This window comes from Pelecanus crispus, chromosome 4 (assembly GCF_030463565.1).
Source record: "Pelecanus crispus isolate bPelCri1 chromosome 4, bPelCri1.pri, whole genome shotgun sequence".
In the NCBI taxonomy this organism is placed as follows: domain Eukaryota; kingdom Metazoa; phylum Chordata; class Aves; order Pelecaniformes; family Pelecanidae; genus Pelecanus; species Pelecanus crispus.
In genome coordinates this window covers 39,440,622-39,453,643 of record NC_134646.1, presented here as the reverse complement: position 1 = coordinate 39,453,643, position 13,022 = coordinate 39,440,622, and the positions used below count along the sequence as shown (strand labels likewise).

General features: G+C 40.1%; 1 protein-coding gene across 1 annotated transcript in view; it reads left to right on the top strand.

The window, feature by feature from the left end:
* Nucleotides 1-283: 283 nt before the first annotated feature.
* Nucleotides 284-13,022, top strand: part of PDGFC (platelet derived growth factor C) — a 132,799-nt gene continuing 120,060 nt past the window's right edge. Inside the window, exon 1 of the mRNA XM_075709301.1 lies at nucleotides 284-401. Within this exon, the coding sequence (XP_075565416.1) occupies nucleotides 284-401 (118 nt within the window). The remainder of the gene's footprint in view (nucleotides 402-13,022) is intronic.

The following is a 13,022-nucleotide window of genomic DNA, read 5'->3' as shown; positions in this document are numbered from 1 at the left end:
AAAAAAGAGCGGCGGGGGTGGGGTGGGGGGGGGGGGTGTGGGAGGAAAAAAAAAAAAAAATCCAAAGAAAAACAAAACCTGGAGACACAGAAAAGGGCTCTAGGAAAAAGTTTTGGATGGGATTATGTGGAAACTACCCTGCAATTCTCTGCTGCCAGAGCAGGCTCAGTGCTGCCTTCTCCCCAGCGGCGCAGCCCGCGCCGGGCGCTGCTGAGAGACGCCCGGGCCTCGGTGCCGCGCCGCCAGTGCCTGCTGTGCCGGAGCCCCTCGCCCCGCCGGCCCAATGCTCCTCCTCGGGCTGCTCCTGCTGACATCTGCCCTGGCCGGCCGGAGGCAGGGGGCCGCCGCCGAGTCCGACCTCAGCAGCAAGTTCGCCTTCTCCGGCGCCAAGGAGCAGAACGGTAAGGAGCAGCGGGCTCCGCCGCCGCGCAGCCCGGGGTAGGGGCAGGGCGGGGGCGGGCGGCCGGCGCGGAGCGGAGCGGGGCTCTCTCGGCTGCGGGGCTGCCCGGCGCCGCGCAGGGAGCGGGGCGAGCTCGGAGGCCCGGCCGGGATGAGCGGGGCTCGGCAGCGGGGTGTTTGCCCGCCGCCTTCGGAGGAGCGCTGTGGGTAAAGGGGCAGCGGACAGGCGGCCGGGAGGGCTCGGCGGCTCCCTCCTCTGCGGTCGGAGGTGCAAAAAGTCCGTCCCCCCCCCAAAAAAAAAAGCAACGACCCGCGCACCTTTGTACCCTAAACGCTTAGCTCTCGGGGTGTGTGTGCGTGGGGGGGTGGGTTTCTGTGCCTGTGCGTGAATGAGTGGTATTTTGTACAGGCTGGAAACGAGCTAATCCTGCATAGGAAATGAGAATTACTTTCAAGTGTACCTGAAATGTTTAGAAAACTCTCAAATGCAAGTTCCCTTGGGCTGGGGCTGCGCGGAGCTGGAGAAAGACTCCTTTCATACAGCAAGGGCAGCTTCGGGGTGTGTAATTTGCTTAGCCTCTGAACTCCATATGATTTACATTATTCAGATTTTTAAGCGCCTTTCCTCTTGATCTGCTATTATGAAGTCATTTTAAGGAATATTTTACAAACTGAAACGTTATATACTGCATGAAACCACACTTAGTGTAGAATATCTAAAATTAAGGCTGTTAGCATACATTCAGGGAACCCCTGGTGCTTAATGTACGGGGGGGGTGAAAAATTTAGTACTTTGCATGTCAGCTAGAATGAGCTTTCTCCCTGGGCACAAACCAACACAAAAGGCCAAGCTGGGAGCTCTCAAAACTCTCTGAACTGTAATGAAATAAAGCAGAAACGCAGATTCGAGGCTAATTCAATTCTCTCAACTTTGAACTTGGGACTCCCCAGGTAAAAGTATTCTACATCATATCTTTTAATAGAAAGCAAAGTTTCAGAGACCTCCACAAGTGCTCTGTGAATGGGTAGAATATGCAGCGCACCAGCAAGTTTAGCAGGGGGAGATTAATACTGTTGTGGCCTGCAAATGTGATGATATATGGCACCTGCGGACTGCCAGAGCTGCTGATCAAAGAGCAGCACGGGGATCAATCTCTAATCAGAGCAACTGTGAAGGGCCAGAGGAAAGTGATCAAAAGACTCAGAGACCCAGCTATTCTGACAGGAAGCCAATCAGACTCTGTGCACGGTACAGGAAATTATCTGCTCTGTGTGAGAAAAGAAACCATTCACTTTCTACCCCTTCCCAGCTTACCTGGCGTTTAGAGGCTTTAGGGCGCCAGTTTGTGACAAAATGGGCTTGGCGCTAACATACTAAAGTCTCGTGCTGTTATGCTGGCTTCTGTTAAATTTGCGTGGTGTGCATATGAAGCATATTGACGCACAGAGGCTTACCATTGCTTTGCTTTAACTTTGTCAGGACTGGAAAGAAACCTGCTACGCTGTCAGTCTAACTAAGAAGTTTGTTACAGGATAACGCAGCTGGGCCCCGAAGGGCCACCAGCGTCCAACAATGGGAGCACAACGATAAAGTGTAAAAGGTAGATCATACGGCATAGAAGCAAAACTGATGCAAGCATACGTGACAACGCAAACTAGATTCTGTTCACGTATATCAGAAATGCAGCTGCCTTAGGTCAAGCTTCAACTGGTTTGCAATGCCATTTGGCATGCCCTAAGATACAGTCACTATGTCTTAGAACAAATGCAAAGCCAGGATAATTTTGTTTTTAAAAAAAGTGCCCTGAAACTGTATTCTGTGGTAGTTATAAGTATAAACAGTCCAGGTTCTTCTTGTAGCTTACTTGAAGTTTGCTTTCCAGTTGTTCAATTGCAAAACTTACTTTAAAAATTAGCACAAGTTTAGGTACAGCTAAGTGCCAACCCCTGACTTTTCTTAACTGATTTTAATTATTTGGGGGATCAGTAACACTGGTCAAACCAGTTCTTACTTGATTTAATTAGAGTGATTTTTACACTCTGCTGCAATCTAAAGATTGTATAGCTTTTAGCTAGAGGCAGGTTAAAACTCCCTGGAGTATGAGAATGAGATATTGCTGTTTGCATGCCAAATAATCTTTGGTCAGGAGAGAGGGAGATTTTTCACTCATGCAGTCTACAAATAAAAATTCTGTCCTCTACTTGTAAAACTGCTAAATGGCCAAGAAGTTTTGCAGTAGGATGGATTACAGTGTTACTCTGCAGCACACATGGGTGCTGTAGCTATTGCTCCAAGCTGATACTGAAGATGTCTATGACCACTTATTAAATCAGTGGGACTACTTGTGTTACAAAGGGTAAGCACATGCTTAAGGATTTATTTATGCATAACTGGTTTTTATTTATTTATTTATTAGCTAAGTTAATAATAACTTCAAAATTACAATTTACTAAATAGAGATATAAGGAGTTCTCTTGTTTCTGCTGCATAGTGAGTGTCATTTTAGGTGGTGGTTTCCTAGGGTAAATATTTCTTTGTAATTGTAAATTAGCTATTCTTAGAGCACAGTATTTTGCTGCTGCCTCTTAGGAATTCAGTGTGATAGTTGTGGGGCCAGTGTAGCTCCATTTGAAACCACTTAAAACTACCTCCCTGTTCCTATTGGCCCTCTGTTATAGTCAGATTTTCTTTAAGAACAGTTTTTATTTGTAAACTCAGCTTGACAGTAAGAGGTTTTATGTGACTTCCTTGAAAAATTCATATTTATCTTTAGTGTTTTCATTTGTAATTCAACTGAGTAAATATTCACCTGGAGGATCAAAGTAGTTTATGCAACAATTTTCTGGAAACTGAAGTGGCAGTAAATGGTGTGTGTAGTGATGGCTCCCATTTATCTGGATGGATTTCATTTCCATGATTCTTTCTCCTGTTGGAAACCAGATTATGCTTTGAAGGGGTTTTCATACTTAGGTGGCTTTATCAGTTCTTTTATGGCTGGCTGGTGTATTTCTTACCATTTTTCCATATTGAAGTACGGAGTCAGGAAAAACTGATCACTTGGTTTCTTTTGAGGAACAAAACTCAATCTCTTGCATATTGAATTTGATTACTTGGATGGTTTACTTATTTCTTCTTTCTATTGTAGTTCTTGCTACTACTTTTTCATCTACTTTTGAACGCTATTTTTATGTAGTATCTTCATCCTGTTTCTGTAGTTTCAGCAATGTCTGAGGGAGATATTGATGGATTGAGTAATGTGAATTACTTGACTTAACTCTGGTGGTCTGAGTGCACCTGCTTATGTGATATTATTAGTTTAATGTAGATTTGATTACAACATGAGATGGCAGGAGAATCTAAGTTCTGGTTTCTTGACTGTCTTAGGACCAGATGTGATAAATGTTTAAAGTAATTTTGCTAAGCTATCAGCTGTTACGATTTCCATGAGAAATACGAGGATGTCTTTATAGAAAATAATGTAAAAACTACTATCAGGTGCCATAAGCAATGAAGTGTATCGCTTACATGGCATGTTCATTTAAAATGTAGTAATGAATGATTTCAGAAGATCAAGAAGCTGAGTTAGTAACTCACCAGGACCAACTAGTTAGAAATATTAGTTCTCCTGTAGTCAGTTTCAAGTGTGAATGAACAGCAGTAAATAGAGTTGGTGAAGTAAATCTTGTAAAACCAAAGCACTTATTTGATTTCTGTCAATTCTGCAGCACAGGCCATGTACCTGTGATGATCTGTCTTTGATAGATCTTAACTTCTTTTAAGTTTGTTTTTGGTTTTCTTTTTTTCTTCTCCTGCATGAATAGAAACTCTTAATAATAAGTTTCACTAATCGATCACTTCATAATCTACTTTTTAAATCTTGTGAAATGGGCAAGATTTATGTCACTTAAAACAAACAAACAAACAAACAAAAACCAAATAGGAGCCCTTGAGGTGGAGTTTGAGACTCATGTATCTCAGGCCAGCCTTGGGAAAAGTTGGTGGATGCAGCTGGAACTGAGCGAGTAGCTGAAGTGCCAGAGAGAGCTTCTGTTGTCACCTTGGCATGTGCATGGCTTCACAAGCCTCCTCACAACCAGCTAGAGGAGTCCCTGGTTCGTGTATCTCCAAAGGGAGCTTCCAGCTTATTTGGGGACGGGGACAGCATCACAATGTAGAGTTTCCGATTAAGTTTATTTAATTCCAGCTGAACATCTGAAAGAAGGTGTGGTCGTCCAAGTGATGCAGTGCATCGAATCCTTGCAGAGGGGAATGTCAGTCCTTTCACCTGAGTGCAGTCATTTGACTGCAAAATTATCTCTTATAAACCAACATACTTCAAGGCAGTGGGAATCGGCGCCACCTCTGCTGACTCTTGTTGAATTGATGAGTGCCAGTACAGTCTGTTGACTACTGCTGGGTAGCAGAAATTTTCTTCATTTGGAGAAGATAAGGAAGTATAAAATATGAGCACTTGTCATCTAAAGGGAAACTTGATAGTGATGCAATTTTTCTTAAGTTTAATCCATTTCTGTTTAGTCCAAGACTTGTTTTGAAATGTTGAAATGAAAAATGGCTTTTCCTGGAGAGTGAAGAATTGCACCACATCCTCTTTTGACTTTAAGCAAAAGATTGTGGCAAATTAGAGAAGTTCTTCAATACTGCAATACATTGTGGTGGAAGAAAGTTTTAAAAAATGGGTTTTGCCTTTCTAGTTGACTTCTGGTGTGTTGTCTGCTCTTCAGCAGAGTGCTGCTTGGGACTTCTCCTTAGTCCTGCTGCTTCTCTCAGTTTCTTCTGTTAGGTAAAATTAAGGGTTTTAAAAGCGCAGACCATTTGCTATATGTCCTAAATATGTAGGCATTCCAGCCTTCCCGTATCTTTGTTAAATATCTTGAATGTCATTTAAGGGAGAAACGTGTAATATCTTATTTTTTGTGGTAACTAGTTCTTATTCGGTTTGCAGATCAGACTTTAAAGCTTTGCGTCATGTTGTTTGGGTTTTTTTGTTTTTCAGTTAGATACAGAGTTTTATAATGGAGAAGAAACACAGGGCATACCCTGAGACAGTGACAGCTATACTACCGAAGGGCTTATGTTGAACTTTGTCTTCGCATAAATATAGTGTGTTTTATATCTTACAACTTTATCCAAACTTTTTGAATCTAATTATTACATAGTCAACATGTAATAGCAAAGTACTGGTTTGCATCCTACAGCAGTGGTTGTGCATTATAGCAGAGTGGTTTTGGGGGTTTTTGTTGCTGTTGGGTAGTTGCTGCTTTTGGTTTTTGCTGTGTCTGGCAGTTCCTGATTACTAGAAAGAGGATGCGCTGTGCAAGCCCACTTCCCTTAGCTGGAAATGAGCCTCCTCAGTTGCTTTATAGATAGCTCTTGGCTTTACCAGAGCCGTGCCTTTGCTTTTTAGTCACAAAGTGTGTGCCTTGGAAAACACACTTCCTGGTGTATAAGTGTCTTAGGAATTGGCCTGTCCGTAAGTAGTCTTTTAGCGGAAACCTGTGGGACTTAGAAAAAGTTACACAACAGAAAATGAATCGAGTTCACATGTCGAAATGCAGTTATTTTTAGTAGCACTTAGGTATCTGTATGACTGGTTAGTGGTTTCAGAGTTTCTGAGAAATTAATTGTATGTTAAAGCTTACTCAACCCTATAATTCGCTTTTGGGGAAAAAATTTGCAGCTTGTGCTTGAATGTGGAATGCTTTTATTCAGGTAGGTGAGTGAAAATTCATAAAGTGCTACCGTGAAGCTAAAATATAAATTTGTTTTTTCTAGAGGCTTCATTAAATTGTAGGATGTTATTTTAAGGTGGCAATGCCAGGAAAATTTATTCATGGCTTCATCCATATACATCCTAGCTTCAGGGTTCATCTGTTTTCTGATCTTCTCTTCTCAGCATCCTTCTGCTGCGATTTTATAAACATATCCCCAATGTTATATTGGGTTATTTGTGCTTAATTTCATGGTCCTACAGCATACTAAGCAGTTCCTTTCTGCGAAGCTATCCCATCTTTCAAAGCATGTGAACAATAGCACCTCTACAAGTTTTCATAATGTAATCAGTTCTTACAGAAGCTGATCAGCTGGGTGAGACAAGGCAGGTCTCTAGACCCTCATGGAGAAAGTCTTATCGACAGAGAGTAGAAGAGTTTTTAAAAAAATAACGTAAATGAAAGGAGAGAGCCCAACTAATTCCTTGGTCTCCTGCAGGCCTTCTGCATTAGGGTTCACGAGGGCTGGCTGTCTTCTGAGTTCAATTATTTCTATTCCAAATACTCCATCTTTGTTAAGCATGCCCACAATTTTGGACTTTGACATTCACCTTGCATAGGCATGACCATAAATTTGCACTGGGCTCATAGGCTGCTTGGCTTCTTGTCGCTGTGGATTCCTCTGAAGCCCTGTGAGTGCATGCCACCTCTTAACTTGTGTCAATGTGCTTTTACCTTCGCCAAATAGACCGTCAGGTGAGCTGGCTGCAATTCATGTTAAAAGAACGCATCAACTGTTTGGTCTCTTTGAGCTGCTGGATTATTATTTCCCTGTGTGACTGTTCTCATTCAGGATGGGCTAATTTGAGACTATGCAGGTTAACTCTGTAGTGATGTTCACAGTGCTAGTTGCTGGTTTTTTGGGGAGCTTTGTGTGGCTTTTTTTTTTCCTTATTGCTATTTTCATATGTGAGTGTTTGGGGCTGGGGAAAGAGAACATGAATTAACCTCCAACGGTCCAATGCTCTACAGGCAGAAACAGCATTTGCACATGAAATAAGAAAATGTTCAAAGGTTGTTTACCAGGTAGTGACATCTTTTTATAGTAGTGAGAATGGGAGAGTTGCAAGGGAGTAACCAGTAACACCTTTCTTCAGTGGCAACGTGCCTTTTTGTGAATTAATCGTCATAAATTATTCATTAATCTTGCACTTTATGGTAAATTCATTCAAGGTATCATTTTAAACACAGATGTTTTAAGGAGATTCTTCTAGGATGAAGAGCACCTCTGTTCATCTACTCCCTGAAAGCCCAAACCACTGAAATTTCTCCTTGAATTTGTTAAAACTGATTATTAACTGTATTAAAATAGTATGCAGGCATGGCTCAGTTTGATCACTGTTGTACTGATTTCTTTACATGAAGTGCAAGGTATGCACTGATTCTGAATAAAGCCGCGTGAAGGACCAGGCAGCGGCAGGGAGGCGGATGCTTTCCTCTCATCACGTACCTTGCCAGCACTGTGGCTGGAAGCAGAAATCTTTGTTTTGAATTTTTTAGTACTCTGTTTTCTAGATGAACAGTGGCGTTAGTTGGGTAGCTACACTTTTACATTCCCTATGATACTACAGTTCTACTAAAGGAAAGTGAGGGAGGTCTTCCAAGCTTTCAGCAAATGTCTGGCATAGCCGGTGATAACTTTGAGTGCTGGATTTAAACTCCCTTATCACCCTTATGCGACTTTTCTTGAAATGTTAAGTCTGTCTGTCTCGGAAAAAGCAGAGAATGTCTTGGGAAAAGGAAACAATGCTGCTTGTGTTTCCTGTACATTTAATTCCTTTTTGCATTACTTCTGCTAGTAATATTCTTATTATGAATTGGCAATAAATTACGTAAGAAGGTGGGGGGCAGGAGGTTAGATGCTGCAGTTAATTAGGGAATTGGTCCTGTAAAAGGGCTTCAAACTAGGTTCAGGCAGTAAAAGGTAAAGGAGTGGTGCCCCTCTTGTAGTTTTGATGTTCTACATCTTTAAACCATTACTTGGTTTGGCACATATCAGCAAAGTTGTAATTTTCTGTGAAGAAAAAGTCCAGGTGTAAAATACCAGGAAGTGTCACTTTTGAAGAGTAGCTTACACTGGAAAAATGGTTTTGGAGATGCTGTTAGCACACCTTCCATGTCAATCCACAGCTGTTATTCTCTCTGCCGCTTTTTAAGCATCATTTGTTTAAAAACATGTGAAGTGGGAAAATGGCTTTGCTGGAAGAGGTACTGATTTGTGAAATAATGCATAATGTTGTTTGTTTTAATTGTCATCTTTAGCTACAGTCTTTTCACACAAAATTCAGTTGTTCTTAAACTGTTATTTGGGGAGCTTTGTTGGATGAGCCATTCATTGCATGATAGCAACTAGAATATCTCAGAAGTTTGATTTTATTTTTCTTGATTATTTTTTCCCCCAAGTGTACTTTACTGTGTAACCATCTGACTGCCTTCACCCTTGTTCAAACCAGAGGCATGAGTCCGAGGGCTCCAGGTTCCTCCTCTGATTGACAGAATACCAGTACTCATTTATACAATACTTTAAACATTAAAAAAGGCATATGGCATAGGAAATTCTTTTGCTGTGTGTGAAGGTATGGTATGTCCAAACTGAAAGTGTTGTTCTGACTATTTCAGTGGTAGTGGTGAGTTATATGAGGCCACTTCCATCTGCAGAGAGTCTGTTTCACTTGCTTGTGGTTCTGGGGCTCATTCAAATGCTCTAAAACAAAATAAAAGGAATGGATGTAATAACTTCTTTATGGAAAAGTCATAAAAAGCTACAGGGCCGTGTAAACAAATTGGGTCATTTACAAGATGTTTAAGTGGTGGATATTCAGCTGAAATTCAAAGGTGTGGATTAGGTTTTACAGTCATCTTGACTGAATTTTGCCCTCGACAAGACTTTCTTTTTCTGCCAGGAATGCCTTTGACACTACAGATGACAGATTCTCAGAAATGGTGTTTTCAAGCATTTCAGTGCATTCAGAGTAAAGCTGAGAAACAGGAGAACAATTCAGTAGTATAATTTGATCTTTCTCTAGGTGAATGAGGGGCCGTTCTTGATCCACATGGTTACACTGTAAAGCTGTAGTGGAACTTTGTAGCGTTCCCGGGGAAAATAAACTAAAAGAGTTTCCCTTCTGGATTCAAACATGCCTGAACTAATTACAAAGCAACCGTTTTGGCTCTCTGCTCTGTTCATATAAATAGGTTTGCACAGAACAGCAGCAAATGTGATCCAAGTTAAACTGCGCTAGTCACAGAAACTTCTGTTGGACCAAATTGAAGCATTGAACATTATATCTATGGTGCGCCAACTCACAGAGGACCCTTGTGACTCATTTCATCATTTGTCAGAGAGTAGTGAAAAAGTGGAATGGAAAAGAGGATAACTAATACTTTTGCATGTTAAAATATGTTCTGCAGGGCTATTTATATACTTCATTGTAAATGTAAGCTTATATATGGACAGTTTGCTCAAGTTTGGGGAAGGGGCATTGGTGTTAGCTGCTGTGGGGAGCTTTCCTCCTTGCAAGATGTGGCTGCTCGGCTCTGCTACTACCAATACTCAGCTCTACTGTTACCCATGCATCTTCAACTGCCTTTCATAACTCTTCATGCACTAAAATCTCAGATCATTTCAGAATGAAAATAACTTTACTCAGTGCAAGTTTGGAGTTAGTTGTGATTAACTGTATGTAGATGAAGCTACCTATTTGTATATACAGGGCTAAATAATGAGCAGTTGACTGATCTTTTAGGAGCTTGATACTGTGCCTGCGAAAATAGTAGTTCTTACTTGGGAAGTGTATCTGCGTGATTATACGTTATTTGAATAAGTTCTTCAGAAAGTGATTCAAGTGAATGTTGCGTTGTACAGTGTTGATTTTAAAAGGTTTGTATTTATTGTCAATTTCTGTTTTAAAAATACAGTTTTGGGAGGTGGTCTATCTTAACATCTCAAGGCTTCAGTGTCTTACTACTTAGTGTGTTTGTTGTTACACAGGGAGACCCATACCTGCAAACATTTCTGTTGCTTGTGTAACTATAGTGGACCTGAAAGCGAAGTAAAGTGTCATAACTGAGAGCTAATAAGTAATGGCGCCAAAACAAACATGATTTCTAGACAAGGAGATGAAACTGTTGTATATGACCTTACCTAAATGCTACTTTTTCAAATATGGCTAAGAATTCTTGTTGGGCCTACTTTCTTTTCTTTATGTCATTCAAAAATACTGAGCCCCTGGGAGCACTGCATACCTGTAGTCAGATTGGAGTCTAAAACTTTAAATACTCTAAAAATTTCTGCTAAGCACTCACTGTATTTCTCATAGTACTTGCTGGTATAGGAATTCACAAAATACTTGCCTCTAGTGCTAATGCAGCATTGTAGCTATTTCTTCTGAAGTGGAGATTGAATTTGTGATGAACAGTACCATTACTGCTAAAGGTCTTTGCCCATAGAGACTTTCATCGATCTTTACCTATTTTCATGAGATCCTTTATAAAGATTGGCAAAAGATCAGCCACCTCTTTAGTTTCTTCATTTGGGGATCTTTATTTTATATCTCTTCTCCGTACCTGCAAGAAGTAGTATGTGTATGGGGAAGTGGGTGTCCTAGGCTGAGTCCAAACAGGGCTGGCAGAGAGTTTTTGAGCTCATTAACTTTCATCTCGAGAGAGACCATTGAGATCATCTTCGATCTTGCCTAACACCTCAAGAGTGCCACACCTTGGTGAAGTGAGTGTGCCAGTAAAGAGAGCTCCGTTACTTAAATATCTACCTGATTTGCAAAATTTTCTTGCTGCTTGTGGGGGAAAAGATGGTTTTGTATAGTTGTCAAGTAGAAATATAAACATGTTTCTAAAGCATGTGCTTGCCTTATTAGCGAGAATCTTACAAAATGATTGGCCTCATTAGTCAAGATGCATGTGAAGGTACTGTGTTATGATAATACTTAATGAAACAGTTGTGATATGTTTCCGTATTGTTACTGCTTTTAATGTAATTACATTACCAAAACTTAGACCTGGTTAGTTCTTTGCATTAGGGAAAGAAACTGATGATGCACCTGTAGTATACTTAACACTGTCTGTTAGTTTTACAGAATCTGTACCTTCTCTTTGAGATTAAGTTTAAGAATCCACACCATTATCCTTAAGAATACTGTTTCAGGGTTGGATCAATGCCCTTGCATAAAGGTGATTTCTCTTGCTTGTTATTGGAAAAAAACCTCAAATCTTCTTAATGGTTCTGCTTCATTGGAAACTGTTTAAAATATTTCACCATACAGTGGAGGCTTAGTTTTTTCTTATGGACAATTTTAACAGTACAACATTTATTTCTAGCAGCAGTTGCTTAATAGATGGTCTTTAATTACTCAAATTTATAGTTACTTGCACTTGTATGTGGTTTATTCTGACATTTTTATGTATGTGGATGCTTAATGTATGTTTGTTCTAATTCTGTTTATTGAGGTATATTCTTGAGCTAGATTGACTTGTTCAGATTTTTTTTTCAATTTCAGGAAGTAATTGGTAATCTTTATGTTCAGTATTTGCATTTCAGATGAGAATATGTTCTCTGCAGTTTTTTAAAAAGCAAGAATCTCTTGTTTTGAGTTGGCTTGGGCAAGCAGTGGTGAATCTTGGAGCTAAGACTATTTAGACTGTATTAGAAGTGGGTTAGCAGTATGTTAAACAGGTTCCCAAACATTCAATAAATGAAACAATGTATAGTTTAAATACTAATCTTTTATGTATATATGAAGATCAACTAATGCTAGGTAACATGGCAAATAATATTTACATTTCACTTTCATTTTGTCGAGTTTGGGAAGAAAGGAGTGTTCCCTGCTCTTCTACATGTCAGCTGTTCTTATTCATTTAATTCATTTAATTCCAGGCAATAGGGGCTGTTGAACATGTGGATCATAGCCCAACATGCAGCTTGGATGTGGCCGACATGCTCTGCAGAGGGATAATGTCTCATCTGCGTGGCTGCAGCTGGTTCATGCCATCTGGTTTTGGAATGTGCATGTGCACCCAGATGTTGCTACTGAATACAGAATAGAGTAGCTATTGATTTCTGAGTCCTGTCACCCCAGCCTGTCTTCAGGATCTTAGAAGACAACTCTGGAGTATGGGGTTTTTTTTAAGTGAATGGTTTTATAAATAAATAGCAGTACCCTTCTTTTTTTTTTTTAATATACTGGACTGGTGATCTTAGAGGTCTTTTCCAATCGTAATGATTCCTAGTTTTTACTTTCATTATAAATAATCCAGCCACCAAGCCAGGAAACATGAAATTTCTACTCTGCCCTTAACTGGTTTAGTGGTGGACTTGGTAATGTTAGGTTAATGGTTGGACTGGATGATCTTAAAGGTCTTTTCCAACCTAAACGATTCTATGATTCTATTCTATTCTAAGAGCAGGCCTTCTACCCCATTTACAGTAAAATACTGATGGACAGATACGGAAATGTGTGCTGTTGATAAGAATTTAAAAATAATTTGGTAAGAACTGTAACCAAAAAATGCTTCTGCCTTTATGCTAACAGAGAAAGTGTCTTTTCCAGAATTTGCAGAATAGTTGAACAGTGTTGGGTGTATTATAACATAGAGAAGTGATATATGTTGAGAGGTAAAGACAGAAATGTGAAAAGGAAATCAGTCTTGGAAGCCACCTATAGGGAAAAAAAAAAAATGTTAGCACTGAAACATTCTGCATAGAAACCGTCTTTGTGTGTATCTTTTTTCTTTCTGTAGTAGAAGGTTCTACTCTTCTTTGATGATTACCAAATGTGGTTAAATTTTTTTTCATACTGAATGAGTACACATGAGTATCT